Source organism: Gambusia affinis, linkage group LG07, assembly GCF_019740435.1.
Source record: "Gambusia affinis linkage group LG07, SWU_Gaff_1.0, whole genome shotgun sequence".
Classification (NCBI taxonomy): domain Eukaryota; kingdom Metazoa; phylum Chordata; class Actinopteri; order Cyprinodontiformes; family Poeciliidae; genus Gambusia; species Gambusia affinis.
This window is the reverse complement of record NC_057874.1, coordinates 14977543-14990624: the sequence shown is the minus strand read 5'-3', so window position 1 is coordinate 14990624 and position 13082 is coordinate 14977543. Positions and strand designations below refer to the sequence as shown.

The 13082-nt window shown below is 36.3% G+C and overlaps 1 protein-coding gene across 3 annotated transcripts in view; it reads left to right on the top strand.

Annotated features, from left to right (window-relative positions):
* The window catches only part of cpne5b (copine Vb), a 118707-nt gene that overhangs the window by 80032 nt on the left and 25593 nt on the right, over positions 1 to 13082 (top strand). For all 3 annotated transcript variants that reach the window (XM_044122132.1, XM_044122131.1, XM_044122133.1), the window contains 2 exons: positions 10343 to 10446; positions 11822 to 11926. In XM_044122132.1, the coding sequence (XP_043978067.1) occupies positions 10343 to 10446; positions 11822 to 11926 (209 nt within the window). The remainder of the gene's footprint in view (positions 1 to 10342; positions 10447 to 11821; positions 11927 to 13082) is intronic.

Genomic DNA, 13082 nt, shown 5'->3' with positions numbered 1-13082 from the left:
GTAAAAGTAGTCTTAAGTAGTCCTTGTACAATGTACTAAAAGGTTGCTCTTCCCCTCTGACAAAATCCTAACTCTCGTCAAACATTTCAGCTGACAAATTGGTCACTCTCTTAATATTTTAGAAACATCCATATTGCTATTTTGGGGGTACTTACCCATTTGATGGACCAAGAGAAAATTTCCAGGTCTCACCTTGTCCACACCTAATTTGTTACAGTTAAAGCAGAGGCAGCAGAAAACTTAACAGGGCACCAAGTTTGGAAATGTGGAAGATTAGATAAAAAAAGAACATGTATAACATCTAACCTTTAAATTTGCAATGGCTGAAAAATAGCAAAATTAAGCAACTAAAACTATAAATGGATAGTTGACAACGGAGCACAGTGCAGGCCTGTGATCTTAACCCTCTCATGTTCTTAGACAAAGATCATTTTACAAACTAAACCTTACTGAATACTCCTCACTCCAACCACCATCAAACATGAAGATCTTGATGGCAAATAATCACCAGGCAAAATCAGAATCCTGAAACAGTTTTAGCAAAAACCTCTTATAAATATTTCCCTTTACCACCTCCATACTATGCTAATTATTTTAATTTTAAATAATTGTTAATATTTTCCAGTCCCTCAGTCATTTAGACGGAAACAGTTTTCCTCGAATTCTTAATTCCTGGACAGAATATAAACTACATCTCAAGGTTACGTGAGGTGCTTTTCTGCACTGCCAGCAGGTCTGGTGAGGTTAGAGGTCAACATAATGTTTGCATTTAGTATCCCGTGTTATTTTCTACTCTCTAAGTTTGTCAGGCAGTAGGAGAGTAGGTGTAAGACAATACTTTAGAATAACTTTTATTTATTTATTTATTTATTTATTTATTTATTTAGCACTTTTACTCCTAGGTGAAAAGTAGCAGGTAACAACTGTTATTCTTGTGCAAAAGTATTTATGCCCTTAGGTTTTTCATAGTGCTTATATTATTACATTACATTTATATTTAAAAGTGTAACATTTTGTGTTGAAAGCCCAAATTGCTCTATGCTCTATAAGATGAGACCTATACTGCTATTTTTCTGATTTAAAAATTGTGGGCAATGTCACGAGAATTTGATCTGATATATTCAGATGAGTCTGGTGAGAGTTCAGTTCTGACTGCAGTAAAATAGGATTTCTGAAACAGATTTTATGCATCTTTTTTATTGCTAAATCATTAAAACGAAGAGACACCGCAGTGCACTGAAATTGTATTTAAATGGGATTTGAGGACACAAAGTTCTGCACATATTCGTCCTATTACAACATTATTTAAAGATGTAGTACATCACATTTATAAGTAAATATGTAACAGGCTAATGTTCCCACACTTTGGAACATTATTTTTCATAAATTTGTTTGTCTGCCGGTGAGATGAGAACTTTTCACAATGTTTATGAAATTGCTTAACGATTCAGAGCCTTTACTATCAACCTTTCTGTTGAGGAGAAAACACTGCCAGCTTTTTTTTTTATCAGTTTATCAGCCACTCAAGTGGCAACCAATCGAAATGTTGTGAGATCTGCTGATTGTGAGTAGTAATTTTAAAACAACATGCAGTACTCATTAATTTATTATGTTGGCGATATATAGACTTTCTCAGAGAAAATATTGTCTGAGAAGTTAAAAGTATCTCCAAGCACTGTGACCCTACACAAAAACAAAAAATAGAGGAGGAGCAAGAACACTGAATGAGAAGCTCATAGGGACACCAGACTGTGGGTTTTAGTTTAGTTATGAAAAACTAAAGTGGTTTACAAGCTGAAGTGCGGTAATGACCCTGTCAAAAGTTAGACATTAACCTGAATTGATGGGCTGCAGCAGAGGGTTATGCAGAAACTAATGTCTGCAAACCTCCATGATTTTAGTAAATTTGCAAGAAGTGAGACCTAATTTCTTCACAACAATCTGAGGTTATGAGATAATCATTCCAAAGACAGCTGATTCAAGAAAACAAAACTCAAAAACAACTTCATTTCAGGACGACCAAGTAATTTCAGAAAATATAAAATAATTATTTATAAAAATCTCAATTTTTTTGTTTTAGTCAGCCTAAATTTATGAAATGAAATCTTCCTTTTTTACAGTATTGTGTTTTATATTCTGATCTACAGTGGCCCTGAGGTGCAAACCACTTCAACAAATTCAAAAACACAACAACATTAACATAGTACAATTACAACTTACAAAAACACAACATTAACAAAATGGAGAGGGTATTTCCCAGTTAGAGATCTGAGAAATGGCTGATTGGACTACAGTGCTTTTGAACCGGTCGGCCCGTTGTTGCGATACGATACAGCGTTCGCCATATTGAAAGTGGCTTACCTGCCAGCAAGCTAATACAAGTAAATGGACCAAACTTTTTAACGTGCTGTTCTGCAAAGTATTTTTAGTTAATGAGTGTCACTGACACAATCTCTCACACATACTATTATATATAGGAATGAAAAGAAAAACTCTAAGGACAACGTTTCAAACTTTTTGATGTGATTATTTAATTGTTTTGGGGTACAATAATTACATTTTATACATCTGATTGGGATACATTTTTTTGATGAACACACACATGCACAACTTTACAGTGGTGTATTCATGAACATATTAACACAATTACATAATTATAACAATAAACAAACGGCAATAGCGCCCATTACAGGTTTCTAATTGCCGCTCCCTCTTTAGAAAACCAACACAGTATTAAAAATTTAGCTAAGCTAAGAAAATAATCAGAGTAGTTAACTGGGGTAATTTAGTTACAAAGGAAATATTTCTCTGTTGTTTAGAAGTTTGTTTCACCACGGCAGTACTGGCCACAAAGTCAAGAAATTCTGCTTGTAAATTTACGTTATTTTTATCTTTAATTCTTACCTGTGAAATGTAAAGGCAGTGGTTCCACTTTGTACTGTAAAACGGTTGAAACTATTCCACTCAGTACGTTTTCTCCACTGCCACTTTCAAGATGGCGGCGACGTAAGTAGGACTCAGTGTATACGTATTCATACTTACTGTCCAATCAGCGATTTCTCAGGTCTCACGCTGGGACATACCCTTTCCGTTTTGTTAATGTAGCTTTTTGAATATGTAATTGTGCTTTCTTAATGTTGTTGTGTTTTTGTAATTTGTAATTGAGGTTGATGTTGTTGTGTTTTTGAATATGTAATTGTGCTTTCTTAATGTTGTGTTTTTGAATTTGTTGAAATGGTTTGCAGCTCAGGCCACCTTACTGATCAAGATTACCAAGCAAATGATTTTTAAGTCTTAGTCAGGGTAACCAATAGTTTTGTTTTTAATCTTCACCACAACACAAATAAGGTTTTTGAAAATGACTAGTGAGACAAATTCATAGTAAATGACTCCAGATGTTTATGGTTATTTATCCTCTTTAGTCTCTGCCTGCTGCTTTTTCTAATTTTGAGCTCATCCATCCTTAAAGATTTGTGGATTCAACAAATGAAATTAGATTGGGACAAAATGTCTCAGATAATTTTGAACCACATTATTTCCAAAGCAGGTTGACTGTGATAAATGTCAACCATATGGCTTCAATCCAACGAGAATGTGAGGAACACAGGTGGCAGTGAGAGGGAGATTTTTCTCCCATTTGATCTGGTTTGTGAGCCAAGCAGTAAAAATATCAATTTAAGTTAATCTGAACAATTCTCAAATTCAAGATGATAGCTATTCAAACATTTTGGATTGTAAATAACAAAATATTTGCTTTTGCAAAATAGATCAATTTGTACTTTTTAACCACATGAAAACTAACTCAAAACAAACACTAGGCACGGCTGGTAATGATTTTATGCAAATATAAACATTTTCTGAGATTTGTGACAAAAGCATCTGTCACCTTAACTCGGGTTTAATGAATTCATTTTGAGCTCCTGTTGAAATATTATTGAAAGTCTCATTCCAATATTAACCCAGTTAAAATGGCTCCTAACCAAGTTACAGCAAGGCAATTTAAAGCAGGTCTGTGTGATACTTTGATTCTCACAAGACAATGTTGTCTAGATAATCATTTTTATCTCCTTGGTGACATTCGTTTAATATTCCATTATACAGGTACATCTCAATAATTTAGAATATTATCAGAAAGTTTTATGTCAGTAATTGAATTCAAAAAGTTACAATTATATTTACATAGATTTATTTCACACAGAGTGAATTTTTCCAACATGTATAACTATGGCCCTGCGACAGACTGGCGACCTGTCCAGGGTGAACCCCGCCTCTCGCCCGGAACGTTAGCTGGGGATTGGCACCAGCAACCCTCCCGACCCCATTAGGGACAAAGGGTGTATAGAAAATGGATGGATGGATGGATGGATGGATGGATGTATTTCTATGTGTTACAAACAATTGGTTTAAAGTCAAGGAAACTGGGAAGACTTGACATTTCTCCAGCAAAACTTATTGACAAGAAGATAAGTCACTAAAGATCATTACTTAATAAAATAGCTCTTCACAGACTATTTCCAGACTATTTCCAAACTTACTGTATGAAAGCTGAGTGGAAGGACAGGTCATAGGGGAAGTTTGTTCACAAGCAACAGGGATAACTTCAGTCCAGGAGGCTTATTGGAGATTTTTTAGAAATTGCACTTCAGACTGAGTCAGTGTACCAAGACATCAACTTAGAGATGTATCCACACAACTGTGGCAATCGATGTGTTAAGCCTCCCTTAAACCAGAGACAACATCAGAAATTTCTTGAGGACAAAAATGACTGGATTGTTGCTCAGTACTCAAGACTTTTAGATTGAAGTCAAATTTGTTTTTTTCTTGAATGAGGATCAGAATGTTTGTAAGAGTAGAGAGATCATGTTACATGCCACTTAAGTTCCAGTGTGAACAGAGGCGGCCCTAGCCTGTTTGACGCCCTGGGCGAACCACCTTTCCTTGTTTCAACCCTTCCATGGGCTTTATGGTCAGCAAAGGAGAATTATTGTCAAGAGAAGATGACAGACACCAAATTCAATAATGTAGAGATGACCCAAAGGCTGCAATTAATGTGAGCTTCCATTTGTACCTATGCAGAGTCACAGACTAACCATTTCCATGCTACATAAAATTGATGCAGGAAATTAGGTAAAAGTAGGCCTAACCATGGCAGGAGTGCATATAACATACTGTACATATAGAACCTTTGAAAATATACAATTGAAAGTCCTTTAAGTCACTAAGCTGAACTTTGGGTTGTACGCAAGCTGTTAGATATAATTATTAAAATTAACAAAAAGGAAAACAAATAAAATGCATCACTGCATAATCAACCTACAAGGTGACTTTACAAACCAAATAGATACATTTAGTTTTATTTGTTTACTTGTATATCAATCTGTGGGTTTGCCTGTGAAAAACTTGGGATGTAGACAATAGAGATGCTTGTTTTAGGCAGAAGAAATAGTAAAGTTTTGTTAATATATATATTGAGTTTTCTTACATATACATGCCCTATATTTTTAGTCTTTGACAGCTTTGGAAAACCACAACATTTTGCTGACAATGAAACACTTTTCATCTTAAACAGGACTGTGTCTGGATGTGTTCAAATGCCAAGCCTTGCTTTCTTTTCCTCCCTTCCTGTATTTCCATTGAACTTGTTGTCCTATTGGGAGCTTTTAAAGTTGGCTTCACACTGTGCCATGCGTCTGAGAGACAACACTGACTTTATTGTTTACGACCCAGAGCTGAGCAGGATTTCACACTGAGTGTAGAGAATAAGTAAAAGGTTGGAAAAATATCCAATAAAGGCAGAAGATAAAAAAATAAAAGTCTAATGGGGCTGGTCATGCAGTGATTAGTGAGAGGAAGCCACAATGGTTTTGGCAGCAGTTGCTCTGTTTCACTAATATACAGCCTTGTTTTGTTTATAAATCACATAAAGATTTCTTGTCGCATTAAACCCAAGCAGACCTGAGTAAACTAATGCTGGCTAAGAAACGGCTTCATGCAGAAATCTCACAAGTAGAATCCACAGATTTATTTCAGAGCCAGCTGAGATCATAGCAGTTTGTTCTCATCATTCTGACTGAGCACTCAAGCTTTCACAGCATGAGGAAAAACTATACAATCAGAAGGATGTCATTCATCACTGTCTATCCCATTAAGCCCACCTTCATTATTTATCTCCTTTCTACTTTATCAGTTTAGCTTTTAACTGATTCATTATTTTTCCCCTGTCTGCCAATTACCCTTTTTTCTGCATTTAATCCCTAGAGTCACAGAACATAGACCCGCACTAATTCTGTCTTCTCCCTATATCTCTTTCCTAATAAGTTTAGCTTTACTTCTGTACAGTGACACACATTCTTGCGCCGATCTTTTCTCTTGCCACAAACAATCTTTCATTCATCCCCAGGGGGTTAAATGTGCATCTACCTTGCCTGCCTCCCTCTTTAAATATTGATACTCTGATTCTCTCCATATTAGCAAATGGCTGTTGATCACACAGCTTTGTGAGGGTGTGTGTACGTGCTGCAGAACATTAATGAGCATGAAGCAGATGCATATTTAATACCCCGAACACATTCCATCACCATAAATGCTTTTATGTCCCCATCAGCTCTGCGGAGATTGTCTCATGAGTCCTGACTCAGAGCAGCAACAAAGCCGAACTCTCACTGTTAAACAACCAAATTCATGTGACCAGCTTGTTCGGAAAGTCACTGTAAGTCCAATTAATTCCCAATAAGCAAGCCATTGAAAGCTGGTTAGAACATTGTTAATCAGGTCTACAGTACATTCATTTACATCTAATATCAGGGAGTTTTATCCATCTTTGTCCAGTTGGGTCCAAAGATTTAAATGAGTCTTTCCTATGCAACTTAATTTATTTTTCTTAAAAAGAAAAACAGCAGAGATGTTTTTCTTTAAAAAACTCTTTGTTTTTGCTGAAGGCAGAGATGGTCATAAAGTATATTAGCTGTTGGAAGGAAGGATCTGTAGTAACACTCCTTTGTTCACTTAGGATGCAACAGTCTGTCCCAGAAGCAGCTCTACAGTTTTTTAACAGCTTAATGCATGATCTAACCTCCTCCTTTATTACAACTTAAAATTACTGGTTAACTTTGAATCATTTAGGATTTTAAACACCAGACACATTGAACTGAGAAAAAAAAAAGAAATGGTACAAATGATACACGAATGATGCATTATTATTTTTCTTGATGGTATACACTGGTTTTATTTTTGTGTGTCTTCTTATCTTTACTTTTATCTACCTGTGATGCTGTCCTGAAATATTTTGGTTAGCACAGGCTGTTGTAAATATGCTATGTAAATAAACTTTGGCTTTTTGTGACCAATGTTGTGATAATCTGGTGCGTTCATGTAAGTGGGCAACTTTGCCCGTTTTCCTGGGGTCTTCTGGGTTACCGATGTTTCCAACTATCCCCGTGGTGCAGATTTTTCTGCAACACTTACAAATAACAATAAAGGGACTCCTTCTTGTCAAGTTCTCTGAGGTTCACCATGCCAAGGCTTGGTGAAGCCAAGGCTTCAATTTAATGAGCTGACAGGCATTTGATTCAGCAGTTTACTTAATGTAGTGAAAGTTTTTTCTATTATTAAATCAAAACAGTTGCTGCAGCAAATATTTCAATACTTTCATACATATAGGCAAAAAATATATATATTCATATTCATCCATCACTGAGCAGTAAGGCAGCCCACAGCCTCCCAATGGATTAAAGGGGATTTTTTTTTAAGAATTAGACTGCAAACCAGAGTGAAGTATGCGTAGGCGAGCTGTGTCAAAAGCCAGTCAAGTAGAGTGCACGTGTCCTCGGGGTGAGGGCATGAATGCAGATATAGGTCCCTTCTTTCTGCTGGAGCTGAGTGGATGTGATGTGTTCAGGAGTGTATGCTGCTCGGTGTCTGCTTGTGTCAGATAAAGACACATAGCAGACACGGTAGCAAAATGCGCACAGGCTCTAAAATAATAATCGAGGTACAGTATGTGTGTGTAGAAATGCTCCCCGTCACACACAGTTTGGACGTTGCATTGCTGAGTTGCCCCATGACACAAATCCACACTTGACAGGCAAGAGGGAAATGTTTTAAGGCTATAAACAGAAATGCACAGTGATGCAACATCTAACATGGTATGGTAACAAGCTAATGAGTTTCAAAGATGAGTGGTAAAAAGCCAGAGATAAGTCAGATGCCATTACACAGGGTGAGCCACCCCAACATGGAGGGGTGGAGACAATCAAGTGCAATGCGATTCAGCAGCAACCAAGTGGCGTATATTTGGAGCGCCTTCGAAACGCAGCATTTACTAAAAAAGATGTGTAGATAAAAACTCCCATCAAGTTCATTTGTTTGTAAGAGCACATGAACCACAAGAGAATAAACATCAGTTTTTAAATGTTTTGTGTTAGATTGCTCATTGCTAATTTTCTAAAGCTCTGACATGCTGATTCCAGGTTTTCCCTATCCTAGTTTATCATTCAGAACCATGACGAACAACATTTTAAAACAATTTTAATCTTTTTATGAATGGTAACTTTCTTGATAAAAGTTTATATTAATGAAATAAAACGACAGAGCTCTCTTTCTCTGCCTGACTCAATAAACTCAGTAATATTCTCTAGGCTAAAGGGTAGAGACAAATGTAAAAGAAAAATCCAGTGAGCTACCAGAAACCTCTTTTATAAGACAGATTATTCCTCAGTAACTTTTTTTACACACCACAAAATGTAGCAGCATTTCATGTATCAATGGATTTTCTTTTTTTTGTTTTTCAAAGATTGTTTTCAAAAGTAACATTTGTCTTCCACCTATCTGTAGAGAAAAGCTACAATTTATTGTTCATTCATTCATTCATTCATTCATATTAACTGTAACTTGAATATGAAAATACATCAGTTTGTCCTATTAGCATTTTTTAAAAACATGATCAGTTTTAAAATAATGCTGTCACAATTACTTTTTTGCAGAAGCTCTTACCAGCATAAATTATTCCTGAAATGAAACTGCGAATATTTAGTGCAAAGTGCTGTACCTAAAAGCTAACATGCAAGAAGAGAACTCGGTGCAGAAAATAAAAATCCTCTCTGCTTTGTGTTTTTCTCTGTAAGATCCTCTAGAAGCATCTGATGCGTTCACGGTGAATATGACAGGTATCAGAAAGAGTTAGCATGATGACTATTACTCATGATGGAGTTAGACAAGTGTTGGCAAGACCACTGGTTGTATGCAGTGGCCTGATTTGAAATTGAAAACGTCTTCTTAATGTTTAGGTGAACATGAACACACACACATGCACATGCCTGCATACACATAGTATGTCTTTCCATAAGGAACAGTCAGTCCATAAAGGTCTTCGGAAAATAGTCCTTACAATGTATCGAATAAAAGGCCACACACACACAAACACACATATAACTAGTGGATCCTTGGATCGTATTTGTAGATAATGTTAGAGTGGTCTTCTGGCTGACAGCCTGCAGTCTACAAAGCAAAGGCTTAAAAGCAGGTGACATTTATTGTGTGCAAGCTAACATGACAAACTTCCCACAAAAAAAGTACTTTGGGTAAGAAATTGTGCTGCTACATGTGTAGGTTTTGTTTGCCTATTAAAGTCTGTCATGTTTGAGAAGCTGTTCTGGATAGTCAAACCATTTCTAGTTTATTTACTTTGGATCAACATTATTAGCGTTTTCTTCTTTTGCTCTTTCTTCTTGGTTTGTTATTTTGTTAATATTTCCTTTTAAATCCGGTAAAGCACTTTGTTTTGCCTTGCTGCTGAAAATGTGCTATAGAAATAAAATTACCTTTATTTTTAAAATTTCCTTTGGTGTTTTGCACACAGAGGTAATCAGCTACAAATAAAAGATATCATCTGTGAACATACAAACACTTACCTGGTGAGACAGCTTTGACTACTGGGTGGGAATCCAAATTCTCCTCCTGCTCAGTGGCACAGGAGACATTACCTTTGTTATAGATGCATCTTTTATAGAGAAGTTTCTCTTTCTTTAAAAAGGAAATCCAGGGGCCATGTGTCAAAGCCTTGCGCAGAAACCTACAAGGACCTCAGATTGTTTTTTTTTTACAATCTGAGGTCGTAAAAAACATTTTCCTTTTATCACTTTTGCATTTTAAATTATGAAATTCTAAAATCCTTCTTTATGGGACATGTGTGTTTTGTTTAGATTTTTGGGTAATGTGTGATTGTTGAGAAGATAACAATTAATGCTCTTTAGTCTCATGATATTTTGAACCTAAGAGGAAGATAGGTCATCATAAGGAACACCTTAAAGAGCTTTTTTTCACTAATGTTTATGCTTTTCTGCAGGACAGTGCCACCATGCAGTTCTGTGCCAACAAGCTGGATAAAAAGGACTTCTTTGGCAAGTCTGATCCTTTCATGGTTTTCTACAGAAGCAATGAGGATGGCACGTAAGTTCATCTGATTTTGGCATTTTGTGCTTTGTCAGAATGTTTGGCATCACTCTGTCTTTTTCAGGATGTCATGCAACCCTTTTTTTCACCCATCAGATTAGATATGGTGAACGCTACAAATAAAGTGAAAGAATAAAATGCAATATTTGGTGAGTTAGAATCACCCAATCAAAGTATAGGCCTGAATTTAACAGGCCAACTATTTAGCAAATAAGAATTGGCAATAATTTTAGTCGCTAGACATTCAGAGGTGGTAGAAACACATCCCAAAATACTTGTAGCTTTAATTTTATTTAGAAAATGTATTCACTTTCAAATTTCTATTTGTAAAAGATTTGAAAATATTAATTATTTTCCTGCCAGCTCACAGTTGTGCATTACCTCCAGCTAGCCTATCTCAGAAAGCATTTATGGATGAGATAAACTGTGTTCCTCTCTTGCACAATCTGAGAGGAAATCTGTGGTGGTTATTGGGGTATGCAAATTTCCGTGGTGAAACTTATAAATGAATCCAGGAATGCAAACATGAAAAATAGGCAATTAATGTAAAAATGTATGGAAAGAGGGGATAACAAAACCTCGGCATCTGCATTTTACATTAATGAGGTAAAAGCAGCCAATTGCAGAAGCAATTTACTAAGAGATGTATAACACTCTCCAATCTCCTCACAGGAGGAGCACTCCTCTCAGAGTACTCCCCAGTTGATCATAGGGCTTTGCATTTCTAGCAAAGTCAGCTGTATCTGGCTAAAGATCGTCTACATGCTTTCCTAAAACCTTTTTCAATAGAAATTACCGGGGTGAGAATAGAACCCCTAGTCTTGCTGAAAGTGTCTCTCCTACAAGTCCCAGACAACAGTGCAAATTAGAGAGTTGTGTGGTTAAAGGAGTCGTTGGACATTAAAAAGGTTGGAGCCACTCAGTCGAGCACAAACAGCCTAAGCCAGGGATTTGGTTTAAGGCAAAAACAAAAGAACGATACATGTTGTTGCTTTTCAAGGGGGTATTTGGGTGGTGTCTTCTCTGCAAAACATTTTACATATCTGAAAAATCCATTTGCGGGTCATTGTTACACTTCGTCTCCACAGGGACAATTTAAAAGCCAGGGCAGAATTTTAAATTGGTCTCTGTGGTCTGAGACGTGGGACTTGAAGCAAACAAAACTCTATTTAAAGCATTTCTCCTGTCACTGCAAGATATGACTGATTGATCTCTCCCCTGTATCTCCACACACTCCTCCCCCTTCTTTGCATATTTAGTGTATCTCTCTTTCATTCCCCCCAGGTTTTGTAGGCAACAAAGAATCAAATTTCTTCCCGACACTCTTTTTGAAGATATCCTTTTTTTTATGTTCATTTTCTTCTGCCTCTAGGTTTACTATCTGCCACAAAACAGAGGTGGTGAAGAACACATTAAATCCAGTGTGGCAGCCTTTTACCATCCCAGTGAGAGCACTCTGCAATGGAGACTATGACAGGTACAACACAGTTGCCCCCTCCTCTATCTCTTCTGCTGTTTTTTTTTATTATTTGACACTGCACTTTCCCCTTTACTTCTATCAGATTATTAATGCATTTTAACCATGAATGGTGTCTACTGTCACTGATTCCTCCTGGCTTTAAATGTTAATTAAAGCTCTTATTAACGTTTTCTAACTGACAGTGAGTGAGTGTACTAAGTGGAGTGATTAGCACACTGTGTTCAAATATAAAATTACTTTAACAAGTATGAGTCTGTACCTCTTAAACAATTTTTCTGCAACCATTTTTACCTAAAAGTAGCAATGTGCTCTGTATTCATCTCTTTCAGATCGGTTAGTCTATATAACAATGTTTCTTTTTTATTATTTTAAATGAAAATGCAGTATAACTACAGGAAAAGAATCCAAGCCTTTGACTTTTTGCTGCAATTGTGTGCATTGGTAGTTTTTTCACAACTTGGTACATTAGAACAAGCCATAAATATCTGCTGTCATCTTCAGAATGAATTTAGAAGCTAATGGTTTTACTTATTCTCTGTCTCCATCCCTAGTAGGAAAGATTGAGGTAAAGTGCATAAAACGATGTAGCTGTTTTTACATCCCGAGCTACTTTCTTTAAAATAAAAGACAGACATTACATTTTAAATAATCAGCTGTTGCTTCCTGAAATGTTTTATGTCTTGCCCATCTAATCAAAAATATTGGAAAAGGATGACATATATTTGTGTTCACTCCTATTTACTCTGATGCCCCTAATTAAAAGAAAAGAAGAAAAGAATCCTGATTGTTAAACAACATATAAACACCTCAGGGGCATGTCTAGTCTAATTCAACTAGAAAACTAAACACACTATCTTTACTGTAAACCGTTGTGGTGGTGGTGTCACGCTGTGGATATGCCAATCATTAACAGGGACATAGGAGCTCATTATGTTTTCCCAATCAAAGCCACGTTCTAAATCAAATTTAGAGCCCGAGACAGAACATGGTAGTTTATGGTCAGAGACGTGCTCCATCCAGTCTGACCGATCATGAGTTGTTTTGCAGCTCTTTTGTTGATGTGTGGACTTACTATTAAACATGCAGCCGTAAACGTAATTAAATTGATCTTCTACTACAGTATTTACTCAGAGGTGCAAAATATTTTTTTTTT